The sequence below is a fragment of the Camelina sativa genome, chromosome 11 (assembly GCF_000633955.1).
Source record: "Camelina sativa cultivar DH55 chromosome 11, Cs, whole genome shotgun sequence".
Classification (NCBI taxonomy): domain Eukaryota; kingdom Viridiplantae; phylum Streptophyta; class Magnoliopsida; order Brassicales; family Brassicaceae; genus Camelina; species Camelina sativa.
In genome coordinates this window covers 34,934,323-34,948,841 of record NC_025695.1, presented here as the reverse complement: position 1 = coordinate 34,948,841, position 14,519 = coordinate 34,934,323, and the positions used below count along the sequence as shown (strand labels likewise).

Here is a 14,519-nt window from a genome sequence, read left to right as displayed (position 1 = left end):
AACAGCTAACCAAAATTCTGAATGGTGTATATTCAGATATATCAATTGACGGTGTTTATCAGGACATTATACTTTGGGCTTCTCGCTTTCGCAATATTGAATTTGTTTCAAAGAAAAGATCATGTAATAAGGTTGCACACCTTTTAGCCAAATTTGGTTGTAATAATTGTAATTTTTATTCAGGTTGTTTTCAACCACCTCCTTCGCTATATGAACAAATGTATCTTGACTTTATGAATTCATAAATAAAATTTCTATTTTGATGGAAAAAAATGTACAAATATAAAGATTCAATTAATGAGAAAACTACTCAAGTTCGAAAATGTTTTTTTTAATTAATAAAATAATTGTTTGTTTTTACTCAACGGATGGTTGTGAATTGTACTACCAAAATTTTGGTTGGGAACATATGCCCAACTTTTTTAACTAAACCCATTATATATATATATATATATATATATATATATATATATATATATATATTCCTATCAATAAGCTCTCTAACCTTTAAAACACTCTTATATTAAACGCGTGGACAAATGTGGTTTAAATGTAACGGCTGCGAATGCATGTGCGAAAGTTTGCAGAATTGGACAAATGTGGTTTTAGGCGTTACTAAAAATTTTAAAAGATTAGTATAAATGTTAGCTCTCTAACCTTTAAAACACTCTTATATTAAACGTGTGACTGGTTTAAATGTAACGGCTGCGGATGCATGTGCGAAAGTTTGCAGAATTGGACAAATGTGGTTTTAGGCGTTACTAAACGATTTAAAAGATTAGTATAAATGTTAAAAAATGGTTGCGTGTTCGAGTGATTTGTGACTGTCTGACATCAGTTACACTAGCAATATAACAAAAATATACAATATATGACTTATATAGGAATATCAGTATATTTATAATAAAAATTTTAAATTCTTAAACTAATTAAAAATTATGTTAAGAGATATGGCTCAAATTTTATATACAAATCATATTTTAATAGTTTCAGATACATTTCTTTGTTTTAATAATATTTAAGAAATTATTGTTTAACAAGAGAGAATTAACAATTTATTTTTTTCTTACAAATTATTACTACTAATGTACAGATATAAAGATTAAATTTATGAGAAAACTATTCAAGTTCGAAAATGATTTTTTTTATTTAATTAATAAAATGGTTGTTTGTTTTTACTTAACCGATGGTTGTGATCATTTTTAAGAAAGAAAAAAAAAAGTTAGAAGTTGTAAAATCGTGACATTTACAAACCACACATAAAGATACTCCCAAACGCATGTGGTGGTGTATCAGTAGTACACACACAACCAGTCTGAAAGTCAAAACCCAATCCAAAACCGTCCTGCTCTGCCTCTTTAATTCCCGGATTAGGGTTCTTTCGTAGCAACTCTCTCTATTCATCATACAAGACCCAAGAGACGCCACGCTTCGTATCACAAAGGACTCGGTAAAAACAAAAAAAAAAGTTCGAGCGAGAACAACAAAAACAAGCTAGTTTAACACACAAATTAACATCAATCTCATCTTCTCGTTCATTACACGGCGCGTAAACAACACGTGGACTAATATTCAAAGGCAACTTCTACAACGCGCTAAAAACGCGCGTGCGTTCAGTCACAAAGTGGATAATCATGGGGAAACTGTCTAAACCCTAAAGAGAAAAAAAAAAAAAAGAGAAAAGATTTTTAATTTTTCTCTTTTTTTATTTAATAGATTACCAAAGGAGATGAAGAATACTAAAATACGCTGGATATGAAAGAGCTTTAACGTACGCCGTCGTTTAGTCGTTCCTCTATGGTGGGGGGGGGGTCTCTCTTTTAAACCTACGTTCCTCTTCACCCTTAATCTCTCCTCGCTCTCTCTCTTTATTCTCCTTTGTCGCTTCATCTCTCTCTCTCTCTCTTTGTAAACTCTGTAACTTACGAAACCGATCAATCCATGGCGAACTCCTCCGCTGGCTCCGCCGCAGACCACCGCAACAAGCACCTCACCGTCAATCCACCGCACCAGATCTTCAAGGGTATTTCCCCATTCTCAATCGTTTTTTTTTTTTCTCTTAGCTCCTCCCGATGATTGTGTGTGTTTTGAGTCTTCTTCTCATTACGGAGACTCGAAGACAATCTTAATTTTTTTTAATGTGATTTTGCAGCAGCTCCTTCTCTCTCATCGATGCTTAATCGATGATTGAATTAGCGTTTAACAGAGTTTAATATAAGTCTTTAATTAGGGTTTTGGTTTCTTTGGATCGCTTTTCGTTTGAGAGCAAAAACCATAACATTACAAAGTTTTTAGCTCTTGGGGTTTTGATTTTGGGACTGATTTTTTTTTTTTTTTAATATTTGGAATCGTTTAAAGGAAGGATTTTTTTGATGGTACCATGAGCTCTATGTGTGCTTGTTATCAATTTTATATGGATTCCTTACCTTGTCAGAAAACTGGTGTTTTAAGTTCGTTGTTGTTGTTTAGTATTGTTGCAGATCCACTAGATGTGGATTGTTTCAGTCTTGAATGTCTGACCTTTTTGTAATTCATGGTGTCTCCATTGTGAAATTGCGAGTTTAGCGACCTTACTGTGTTTTTACTAGTGGGATGAGAGTGACATTATGGCCTTATCTTATCATGTGCAGATATCCAGGGTTCTGACAATGCGATTCCTCTTTCACCTCAGTGGCTTCTCTCTAAACCAGGGGAGAACAAGACTGGAATGGGAACTGGGGTATGTTTATATTCCTTATGCGTGCAGTTTTTTTTTTTTTGGTTTTATCTTCACTTTTTAACATGTGAACTGGCTTAACTATTACAGGATCCAAATCCTCATGGGAACCAGGATGTTGTGAGACCAACAGGAAATGGGGAGGAGACACCAGATAATCTGAAGAAAAAAGATGTTTTCCGGCCATCCTTACTTGATGCAGAAAGTGGTCGCCGTGATCGTTGGCGTGATGAGGAAAGGGATACCTTGTCCACTGTCAGAAAAGACCGCTGGCGGAATGGCGAGAAAGACTCTGCTGCTGATAATAAGAAGGTGGACAGGTGGGATAATGTGGCTCCTAAATTTGGAGAACCACGACGTGGTCCGAATGACCGGTGGACTGATTCAGGAAACAAGGATGCTGTGCCAGAGCAGCGCCGTGAGAGCAAGTGGAACTCTCGCTGGGGACCTGATGATAAGGAAGCTGAGATTCCGCGTAATAGGTGGGATGAACCTGGTAAGGACGGTGAAGTCATTCGTGAGAAGGGTCCATCTCTTCCCACTGGTGATGGAGACCATTACCGGCCCTGGAGACCCTCTCAAGGTCGAGGAAGAGGGGAAGCTCTTCACAGCCAATCAACACCAAACAAGCAGGTTCCAGCCTTCTCTCACAGTAGGGGGCGCGGAGACAACACTGCTATCTTTTCAGCTGGACGTGGAAGGTTGAGTCCTGGTGGAAGCCTTTTTACTAGCGCGTCAAACCAGTCTCACGCCCCTGGATCTGCCTCTGACAAGGGGGAAAGTGGTCCTGGACAGCCTCCCCATCTGAGATATAGCAGGATGAAACTGTTGGATGTGTACAGGATGGCTGACTCAGAGTGTTATGAAAAGTTTCCAGATGGGTTCATTGAGGTTCCATCCCTTACGTGTGATCAGCCATCGGATCCTTTGGCTCTTTGCGCTCCAAGTTCCGATGAAGTGGTGAGTATTTCCTAATTTAGTTGATCTTTTTCTTCCAAAAATATCTCAACTCTCATCTATATATCCTTGTTGTTACTCACAGAATGTTCTGGATGCGATTGAGAAAGGAAAAATAGTTAGCAGTGGTGCCCCTCAGACGACCAAGGATGGCACCGGTGGACGAAATCCAGCTGAATTTTCACAACCTAAGCGAATCAGGCCGGGTAAGAATTCTGTTAAAGACATCTAAGCTTCTAGTGTTATGTATATGACATAAATGAGTAAATTTTGTGAATGCCTTGCTGCAGCTGGAAGCAGAGAAGATATGACATTCGCCGCTGAAGAACCTAAAGATGAAAGTAATGAAACAAGGAACTATCCAGATGATAAGTTTAGGCCTGAAGGTATGCGTTGCCATATTGGGGCATTCATGCAGCTTTGTTGACTCGAATGTCAAAAAAAGAAAAAGTGCAGCTTTTTTTACTCTTGTTGGTGCTGTTAGATAAAGCTGGTATTGGAATTGAGTGAATGTCGATTTCAATACTCATATTCATTAAAATCGTATAAGCAGTGTTGTCAAAGCTGAAAATGCTAACATTTATTCTAGATGATTCAAGTTCTTTCTATGTCCCTACTAGCCTCTTACATTATGGTTTCTTTCCTTTTGCAGCTTCTCATGAAGGTTATGCACCTTTTAGGAAAGGCAATGAGGTACCTGTCAGAGAACAGAAAGAACTCAGTATGCAGGGAAATACTCATGTTCAATCTGTCTCTCCGTGGCGTCAGCCTTCTGCGGGAGAAAGGTCAAATAGAAACTCACATGATTGGAATGACCCTTCAGCTGATAGCAGGCTGAAATCTTCTGACAGCGTCTGGTCGCATCCTAAAGATTCAATAAATCATTTAGGCAGCAATAATATGATGTTGCCACAATCCAAAGGTGACTCAAGATGGCAAATCAATGAAGATCCTGCACTTAGAAGGCAGCCATCTTTGGTGTTTGACAGGGACCAGGAAGTCAGAAAGCTTCTGCCACCTTCACCTGAAGAACTTTCACTCTATTATAAAGATCCTCAGGGTTTAATTCAAGGCCCTTTTTCTGGATCTGATATCATTGGATGGTTTGAGGCTGGATATTTTGGCATAGATTTGCTAGTTCGTGTTGCAACTGCACCAAATGATTCTCCTTTTTCATTACTTGGTGATGTAATGCCACATTTGCGGGCTAAGTCGGGTCCACCACCTGGTTTTACTGGTGCCAAGCAAAACGAATTTGTTGATGCAGTTGGTCCATCAGCCTTCCCTGGTGTGGGAAAAGTTCAGTCTGGGTTGGGTGAGGCTCAGATGGTGCAAAATGATATGAGGTATAAGCATGTTGCAGGGACTGTAGCGGAGAATCAGTTTATTGAATCATTGATGTCTGGGGGTTTGAACAGTTCAGCTCAAGGTAGTCCTAGCGTTAGTTATTTAAGGTGTTCTAAGAAATATTTTGTTATACTATTAGCTGTTCAGGGCCAGTAACTTTATTTGCTTTCTCTGTTTCAATGTTGTCTCTGTAGGTGTTCAAGGATATGGAGTAAATAGTTCCGGTGGGTTATCTTTACCAGTTACTGATGGTGGGGCTGACATGTATCTCTTGGCCAAGAAACTGGAACTTGAGAGGCAGAGATCAATACCTAGTCCATATTCATATTGGCCTGGTCGAGAATCTGCAAACCTGATGCCAGGATCAGAGAATGTGTCAGAAAATTTTCAACAACCTGTCCGTTCTCCGAGTTCTGATTTGTTGTCCATCCTCCAAGGTGTAACGGATAGGTCTTCTCCTGCTGTTAGTGGTCCTCTTCCTGCTTGGTCCCAGTCCAATCAAAAGGAAAGTGATTTGCATCATGCCAAAAGTTTCCAAACGCAAACTCCATTTGGGGCGCAACAGCAGAGACTGCCGGAGCATAATTTACCTTTGGCAGGTTTACTTGGTCAGCCTATTGAAAATAATCCTGGTGGCATGTTATCTCCTGATATGATGCTTGCCACTGGACTCTCTCAAGATCAGCAATCGCTCAATCTGTTGCAGCAGCAACAGCTCTTGTTGCAGTTGAATGCTCAGACACCACTTTCTGCCCAACATCAGCGTCTATTGGTGGAAAAGATGCTCTTGCTTAAACACCAACAGAAACAGGAAGAGCAGCAGCAGTTGTTACGACAGCAACAGCAGCTGTTTTCCCAGGTTCTTGCAGATCAACAACGTTCTCAGCAAAGGTTTGGAGAGCCATCTTATGGGCAGTTGCAGGCATCTTTTGATGCACTTAGGCTGCAACCATCAAAGGATATGTCACAGGTCAATCAACAGATGCAGGTTCCTGTTTCCCGTGAGGAGAGAGGTGCCAACTTAGCTGATTTGCTCCCAGTAACTCATGCAAGTAATCAGAATGTTGCTTCGTTCGAAGCCCCATCTCGGCACCTGCAACACCAGCTGTTTGGTAATGTTGACCCTAGGATGAACGAAGGGATGGCTCTGGCTGATCAAATTGATGATACCCATAAAAATGATTCAAAATCAGAATATGAAAGAACAGTTGCTGCAGATTACATGAACAGCATGTCTTCTGAAAAGCCTGTCTTCCCACATGGCTATCATGCTACACATAATATGGATGAACCTGTGAGCTGTGCAACCAACGAAAGCTCCACTGCTACTGTAACAGCTCCCGAAACATGTGATAGTAAGTTGCTGGAGGAGCAGGCTAAGGACGTGTGTGCTGGACAGGGAGAGACCAGTAGTGAGTTATCTGTGGAGATTCCTGCAACTGAAGTTAAAAACAATGAAGTTTCTGGAGGACGGAAGACTTCTGAGAAAAAGTCCAGGAAGCAGCGGGCTAAACAGTCTGCTGACCTGGCTAAGATAACGTCTAGAGCTCCTCTGCAGGAGGCGAAGCAACCTGAACCAGGAAGTGTTGATGATTCTGAGATAAAGGGAAAAGCTAGAAAGACGGTTGACTCTTCGATAGACAGTGACACTCACCTCATAAAGTGCTCCACTGTCACAGCTTCTAACACCTCCCAAATAAGTTCCGAAGCAGGTTCAGTCAGGGGAGAAGAGTCTTCACTTCAAAACACACGAACACAACCAGCGCGAGCTTGGAAGCCTGCTCCTGGCTTTAAACCGAAGTCATTGCTAGAAATTCAAATGGAAGAACAGAGGGAAGCACAAGCAGAAGCTTTAGCTCCAAAAATTTCTACAACTGTGAGTTCAGTGGGTTCGGCTGCTCCTTGGGCTGGGATTGTTGCCCATTCAGATCCTAACATACTAAGAGAGACTCATGCAGAGTCAGCTAATACTCAAAGCGGTGTTGTAAAGCCTGAAAGTGTCCCTGCTCTTAAGGCTAAGAAAAGCCACTTGCATGACTTGCTGGGTGATGATGTTTTTGCCAAATCCAGTGACAAAGAGAGGGAAGTAAAGGAAATCAATTCTGACAATGATGCATTTATGAAAGTCACAACCACTAATACAGAGTCTTTAGACGATGATAACTTTATTGAGGCTAAGGAAACGAAAAAGAGCCGCAAGAAATCTGCGAGAGCTAAGAATTCTGGGGCAAAAATTGCTGCACATGTTCCTACTGTAGATACATCCCTCCAAACAAACTCGGTTGAGAAGGGAAAAAGTTCTCGTGTTGTACAGCAGCAGGAGAAGGAAGTTTTGCCTGCTATTCCTTCTGGGCCTTCTCTGGGAGATTTTGTTCTCTGGAAAGGAGAGACTGTAAACAATCCTCCACCGGCTGCGGCATGGTCTACTGGTCCGAAAAAATCCACAAAACCTAGCTCGCTTAGGGACATCGTGAGGGAGCAGGAGAAGATGACGACCTCGTCTCATCCACCCCCTAGTCCAGTACCTATCACCCAGAAATCTACTCCATCACAGGCTCATCAGGGCGGTGCTTCCTGGTCACGTTCTGCATCTTCCCCTTCGCAGGCTATTTCTCAATCTTCCTCTCAGTCAAAATCCAAAGGAGATGATGACCTTTTCTGGGGTCCAGTTGAGCAATCAACCCAGGAATCAAAACAGTACGAACCCATTTCTTGTTCCTTGAATTCGCAAGTTGTCATATGTGATGTTGTATTACTAATATATTGAAGGAGCAGCTTTCCCTTATAGTTTCTTCATGCTATATGAGTTTGCATTTTATTATCATCTTATATGTGTTGAAGATATAAGACTAACTGAGAGTTCTTTTCGAGCAGGGGAGACTTTCCTCATCTTACAAGTCAAAGCACTTGGGGAACCAAAAACACTACTGGAAAAGTCAATGCGGGAACTTCACTGAATCGACAGAAATCAGTTTCAACTGGATCTGCAGATCTGGTTTTGTCTTCACCTGTTGTCACTCAGGCGTCACAAAAAGGGAAAAAGGAGGCAGTGACAAAACTCACAGGTATGCTTTTTACTGACAATCACTCTGTCTGTCTGAAACTCTTGGCTTGTTTTTTCTCATGTGGATCTGTGGTTTTCCAGAGGCGGATGGCTTCAGAGATTGGTGCAAAAGCGAATGTCTCAGACTTCTTGGTTCAGAAGGTAAAAAGTTCATATTACACTGGTAGTCTTCAATTTGTATTTAGTCCTTCCCTATATATATCTCATTTTCTGCGAGTTCTAGGTGAGCCTGCCCTAGGCAAACTGTCTTGTAACCTTGTTGGGACTGATTGAAGAACATATACGGGAACATCCTCTCTTTCCTTAGATCAAACATCTATTCTGTTTTTAATATGTCGTGTGTATCTCTTTTGCCAGATACAAGTGTCTTGGAATTTTGTCTGAAGCTATCCCGATCAGAAGCTGAAACTCTTCTGACAGAAAACCTGGGGTCGCGTGATCCGGACCACAAGTTCATCGACAAATTTCTCAACTACAAAGACCTGTTACCTTCAGAAGTAGTTGAGATCGCATTTCAATCAAAAGGCTCGGGAGTCGGGACCCGAAACAACACAGGAGAAGACTATTATTATAAGAACACTAGTGCTGCAAATGACAGCTTCTCAAAAGTTGGAGGAAAGAAAAAGGCAAAGAAAGGGAAGAAGGTAAGCTTAAGCGCATCAGTTCTGGGATTTAATGTGGTTAGTAACAGGATCATGATGGGAGAGATTCAGACAATTGATGATTAAGAGGAGGAAGTTGGAGAGATGTTTATACACTTTTGGGCTTCAGTTTTCATTGTACATTTGGTTTTTTAGGACAAATCTTGGTCTCTTTAATTTTATATGGGATGGAACTTGTTTTATCTCTCTAGGAAGTTTTGTTAGACTACTTTCAGCGAGATGAGTTTTTTTCATGTTCCTCTTCCCTTTTTAGTCGCAACCCAAAAGAGATGTTGGATTTTGTTTGTTGTTTTACGTATTAGACACCTTTTTGTTCACCCAAATTTCCTTTTTTTTGATTCACAAGAGTTCAAGCTTTATTTATAGTCATTACAAATTTTTACAACTACAAGAGTACTGAAGCCAACCAACCATTATGACAAAAGAAAGTCGTAAACTTTCCCAAAAGTAGAAAGATAAAGTTCTTTCAATTTTGGAGAAAAAAAATTCTTTCAATTCTTAGAAGAAGAAAAGGTAGAAAACTTTGTGAGTAATACAAAAACATATTATTCTGAAAATCAAAATATATAAAATTTAATTCAAGATTAATATTATTGGTTACTCTTAATATTCAAACTTTAGATATTCTTCGAATAATAATAAAAAAAAAAGAATATTCAAACTAAAATTATTCATCAGAGAAATTCCTTTTGGTTCATATTGCATTATTTTTTAAAATATATAAATAAATATGAAAAGAAAATAGGAACCTCAACGAAATATCAATTTATTCGGTCAAAATAGTATTAGCAGTACATGTTTTAAGCAATTGTAGAAAATTGGGACACGATAATTCCATACACCACCTCTCTTTTTCCGGACAATTCTTGGGTTCATCTTTAGGAATGACTTCACTTATTCACGCTTTTAAATTAAGAAAAACAAATTTTAATTAAGAAAACAAATTATGTAGATTAATCAATTTTAAATTTGTTAATTTAAATATTATATTACAATTTTGAATTATCACATCTAAACCATAACCATTTTTTATAAATCCAAAACCGACATATAATTTTGTTTAATTGTAAAATCTAAACTCTAACCACTATTTTGTAAACCCAAATCGACATATAATTTTTTTTAATTGTAAAATCTAAACCCTAACCACTCTTTTATAAATCCAAACCGACATATAATTTCGTTTAATTGTAAAATATAAACCTTAACCACTCTTTTGTAAACCCCGACATATAATTTTGTTTAATACTAAAATATAAATCCTAACCATTATTTTTTAAACCCAAATCGACAAACCGACATATAATTTTTAAAATTATAAATTTAAACCCTAACCCTCTTTTATAAACTCAAACCGACATAGTTTCCTTAATAAAAGATCTACATAATTTGTTTTCTTAATTTGTTTTGTTTGTTTATTTTAATTTTGATTTATTTTTTAAATATAATATGACATAGCATATTGTTGTATTTTGATTAGTTAATTAACATGAGGTGAATGAGAGTTGTTCACCGCTAAAAATGAACCCAAGAATTTTTCTTTCAAATATTATGTTTGATGGACAATTAAACCGGGTCGGTCGACAATATATTTTTTTAACACACTTTTCCTTCTTAGACGTGAACGTTACAACAAAGATCATAGATGGTTCCGCCTTGCAGTGAGCGCCCTGCAGTGAGCGCCAATGCCAATGTAAGATGGAAACCCCCTCTAACAGATTGGGTAAAATGAAATACCGATGGATCTTGGATGGGGGAAACCAATCAGAGCGGTACAGGGTGGGTTCTCCGAGACCAAAATGGTGAAGTGTTATGGTTAGGAGTGCAGGCTATTCGTAAAGCACATTCAGCTTTAGAAGTGGAGTTGGAGGCTCTAAGAAAGGCGATTGCCTCAATGGTAAGATTGAACTACAACCGTATTATTTTCGAATCAGACTCGTTGATAGCAGTCAATCTGGTGAACAACGTAGAATGCTGGCCTGTTTTTGCCCCAATACTCCAAGATATACAAGCACTGCTCCTCACCATCTCTTTCTTTACAGAATTATGATCCTAAGCTATATTCTTTGGAGCCAGATTGGATCAAATATGATGTAATAGTGGATAAACCAAGTGTAATTTGATTTGGGTGAATATAAGTTGATGTTGAACCAAAAAAAAATGATAGATGGTTCCATTTCCAAAGAAAACAACGAGAATAATATTCAACACATACTTATGAGTGATTTTGACAAGACAAGTATTCCATAATGATTATGCCTCGAGTTCTTCGTTTGAAAAAAGAGGAACAAACACATACATCAAAGTTGCAACAATGAATATCGTAGTAATCTGGGACTTAAACTTGGACATATTATCCTGTGCTAAAATTTGCTTTGAACATTCTTGATTCTTTTAATTAACTTAATGAACAATTTTTTGCATTTCTTATTTGAAAATAAAGTTAGGTAAGCTCTTTACAGGTCATTGAAAATTCAACCTAACATTTATAAAACACTATATAAATATTGTAGTAAATTAATGATGATAAAATGTTTTGTCAAAGAAATATAGTATGAACGTCAAGCTAAATTTACTTGTATATATTTAAAATTTAAGAAAAAAACTTAATGCAAGTAGGAAATATAATTCAATATAACTAACGGGTGATTAATTTGGTATTATTTTGAATTTTTAAACCAAATTAGTGGATCTTACATAGCACACATATATATGATTATAATTTTTGAGAATTTGTTAGAAATACTCTTATGAATTATCTCTTTTCAAAAATATCTATTTTGTAAACATTTTCATTTTTGTTCTGTGTTACACTATTACAATATATTAAATTAATTTTTAGGTTTGATTTTCTATTTTACATATAGTGTATAGTTTTGAAGAGGTATGTGTCGATTGATTGTAAGGTAAGGATAGCATGATTGACTGGTCGCGGATCTTTTGAAAATGACCCATAATCTCTTTGTTTAACTCTAAAATAATACTCTCTTTGTTTCATGAAAAATGTCATTAATTTTCTTTTTGTTTCACCAAAAATGTCATTTTACATTTTTAGTGCATCATTTTATATTTTTATGTATTTTTTATATTAGATTTCATAATTTTTATCCTTAACCTATAAATAAATTAACCAATTAATTATTTATTAAATAAGGATATATTTGTTTTTTTAATTTGTATGAAATATGTCAAAATGACATAATTACAAAGATATTATTAGATTCATTAGAAAATTTTAATGATTTTGAAAACCATGTATGTGTTTAATGATCAACTATCATAATTAAAGAATAACAAATATATAAAAGAGTATATCCGAAAAAATCATGTAAAGTTGCATTGGAATTTGAAAAAAAATAGAAAACAAATAACCACATGAGTAAAATACATCAATCTTTCAAAACTAAGGGATCTTGATGTACCTCAACAGTTTGATTTGTAAAAAAAACAACTCAAATGTTTGAAATATATATATTTTATTATGTATGTTTTCTTATTAAGACCTTCTCAACCAAAGCAAAGGTTTTACAACCCCAAAGAGGCTAATTCGCACGTGCGAACGAGGAACACGCGAGCGGAGAATAGCACCGTGCCTTTATTTTTTTTTTGTTTTATCGTCTCCTCCTCTTTCGCCGCTCTCTCTCACCAAACCTCTGCTGTGCGAAAATGGCGATGAAGGCTTCTCTCAAAGGCAAGTACGATGCTGACAAGACCAGTGGAATCGGTTCAATCGCCTTTAACGCAGGCGATATTAAACTACGTGCAACTATGACCGATGCTACCCTCGTCGCCGGCCCTACTTTGAACGGCCTCTCTCTCGCCGTCGAAAAGCCTGGTTCCTTCATCGTCGAGTACAACGTCCCTAAGAAGGTAAAAAAACTCAACTCCTTGCTTCTCCCCTTTTAATTAAGTCAAAGTTACTTTATTTTCAATTGATTGATTCAAATCAGTTTAATTTCTGAAGAATTGAGGCAGGACCAAACAATTGCTTTGATTCAAGTAAGAGTTTAGGGGTTTAGGGTTTGGTGTAATCTGATTTGGTCTGTGTGTGTTTTTGGGTTTACAGGATGTTAGGTTCCAGTTCATGAACACAGTAAGGATTGCTGAGAAGCCTTTGAATTTGACTTACATTCATAGCAGAGCAGATAACAGAACAATTCTCGATGGGAGTCTTTTGATTGATTCTGCAAACAAACTCTCTGCTAACTACATGGTTGGCACTAACAACTGTAAGCTTAAGTATTCTTATGCTCATGAAGGGTTAGCTACCTTCGAGCCGTGCTATGACTTGGCGAAAAATACATGGGATTTCGCGGTTTCTCGGAGGTTTTACAGTGGTGACACTGTCAAGGCAACTTATCAGACGTCTAGTAAGTTGCTTGGTATGGAATGGTCGAAGAACACCAAAACAAGTGGATTCAAGGTATATTTTGTTAGCTATCTTTGTTCTTTTAAGTTTAAATCGTGATATCAGTGACTTAAAACCTTATAAACAACGATTAGATTGTTTGGCATGTAAATAAGGTTTGTGTTCATCATAATTAACGATTACATTCTTTTGTGTATTGGCAAATCATATTTAGACATTGAGTTTTGCTTTCTTCCAAGCAACAACTATCTAGTTAAGCTTTATGGACTTTTCTTCTCGTTTCGACAGGTATGTGCATCTGTGAATCTAGCGGACGAAGTGAAAAACCCGAAATTGACTGCAGAAACTACATGGAACCTCGAAATGTAGTCTCCTTCTTTCACTTCCATTGTTTGGTGTTATAACACATTGTTACCCTCATTATAATTACTAGCAGTTCTTCCTCCATTATCTTTTATGATGATTTCTTAAAGTTGCAATAGTTTTGTTGGTTCACGAATTAAAAATCTTCAGATAAGTAACATCTACAAGATTTAACAATTAAATGGACCAGTATGTTATAGATTTAAAAGGTAAATACTATTTTCATCATTCTCTTGCACCAGAAAGCTTCATCTATGCATAAAATATTTTGTTCACCTCTGAAAATCGTCTTTCAATGCCTAATCTTTCCCTCTCCGTATCAATTAACCTAAAGGCTCATGAATTTGCAAGAAAGCAAATGAGGTGAAATAACTGTCCAGAAAACACAGCAATTTGGCAAAAACTTAGGTATGAGACTCGATCTGTTGGGCTCGGCTAATACAAATTAATCATCACGAGACGGTCTCACTGCTTGGAATCAATCAGACAGGAACAGGCAGGCCTTTCTTTGCCATGCCATCCAGAATATCATTGAGAGCTTGGCACAATCCCGATATCTGCACAGATTCCACTTTTCAGTCATATTCCACACCAATAAAACAAAACAAACATATATAGCTGCTCTAAAGAGAGGGAAGGGGGAGAGACCTGTTGATCCCATTGTTGTAGTTCCTCAATGTCATCCTCAAAATGTATCACAGCCTCCTCCTGGACAGTAATATAACATATTTAGACACCTTCTTAATAATCCACAATAACAAGATTTCTCTTCAGGGCTTTGCTTACAAAGCTCAACCGACAGTAATTTTGATTGCTTATACCTGATCTATGGAACCCCTCATTCTGTCTTGACCAATCATATTAGCTGCTATCTTCTCCGCCTTTCTTGGATCAATCCCCAGCAGAGTTCCCAATTCATCAAACCTAAGGTACAAACAGTTTAGAAAAACAAACAAGTCTCAGAAACACAAACAAGATAAATTCTACATCTCATACCTTATGTTTGTGTAGAGTTTGCTTGCACTTAGAAGGTTATGCTCA

General features: G+C 37.5%; 3 protein-coding genes across 3 annotated transcripts in view; 2 read left to right on the top strand and 1 right to left on the bottom strand.

Annotated features, from left to right (window-relative positions):
• On the top strand, positions 1,816-9,084 carry LOC104725179. The gene is made up of 10 exons (XM_010443793.2): positions 1,816-2,023; positions 2,631-2,719; positions 2,807-3,676; positions 3,759-3,879; positions 3,964-4,059; positions 4,326-5,102; positions 5,215-7,717; positions 7,895-8,085; positions 8,166-8,225; positions 8,442-9,084. The coding sequence occupies exons 1-10, from the start codon at positions 1,942-1,944 to the stop codon at positions 8,810-8,812; spliced, it is 5,160 nt and encodes a 1,719-aa protein (XP_010442095.1). The 5' UTR covers positions 1,816-1,941; the 3' UTR covers positions 8,813-9,084.
• Positions 12,341-13,572, top strand: LOC104725178 (outer envelope pore protein 24B, chloroplastic). The gene is made up of 3 exons (XM_010443792.1): positions 12,341-12,616; positions 12,813-13,169; positions 13,404-13,572. Exons 1-3 carry the CDS (start codon positions 12,413-12,415, stop codon positions 13,482-13,484), a joined length of 642 nt encoding a protein of 213 aa, XP_010442094.1. The 5' UTR covers positions 12,341-12,412; the 3' UTR covers positions 13,485-13,572.
• LOC104725177 (COP9 signalosome complex subunit 4-like) overlaps positions 13,674-14,519 on the bottom strand; it is a gene marked incomplete in the record, with an annotated part of 4,535 nt that continues 3,689 nt past the window's right edge. The window contains 4 exon segments of the mRNA XM_010443790.2: positions 13,674-14,035; positions 14,127-14,186; positions 14,300-14,402; positions 14,475-14,519. Coding sequence (XP_010442092.1) covers positions 13,961-14,035; positions 14,127-14,186; positions 14,300-14,402; positions 14,475-14,519 — 283 coding nt within the window.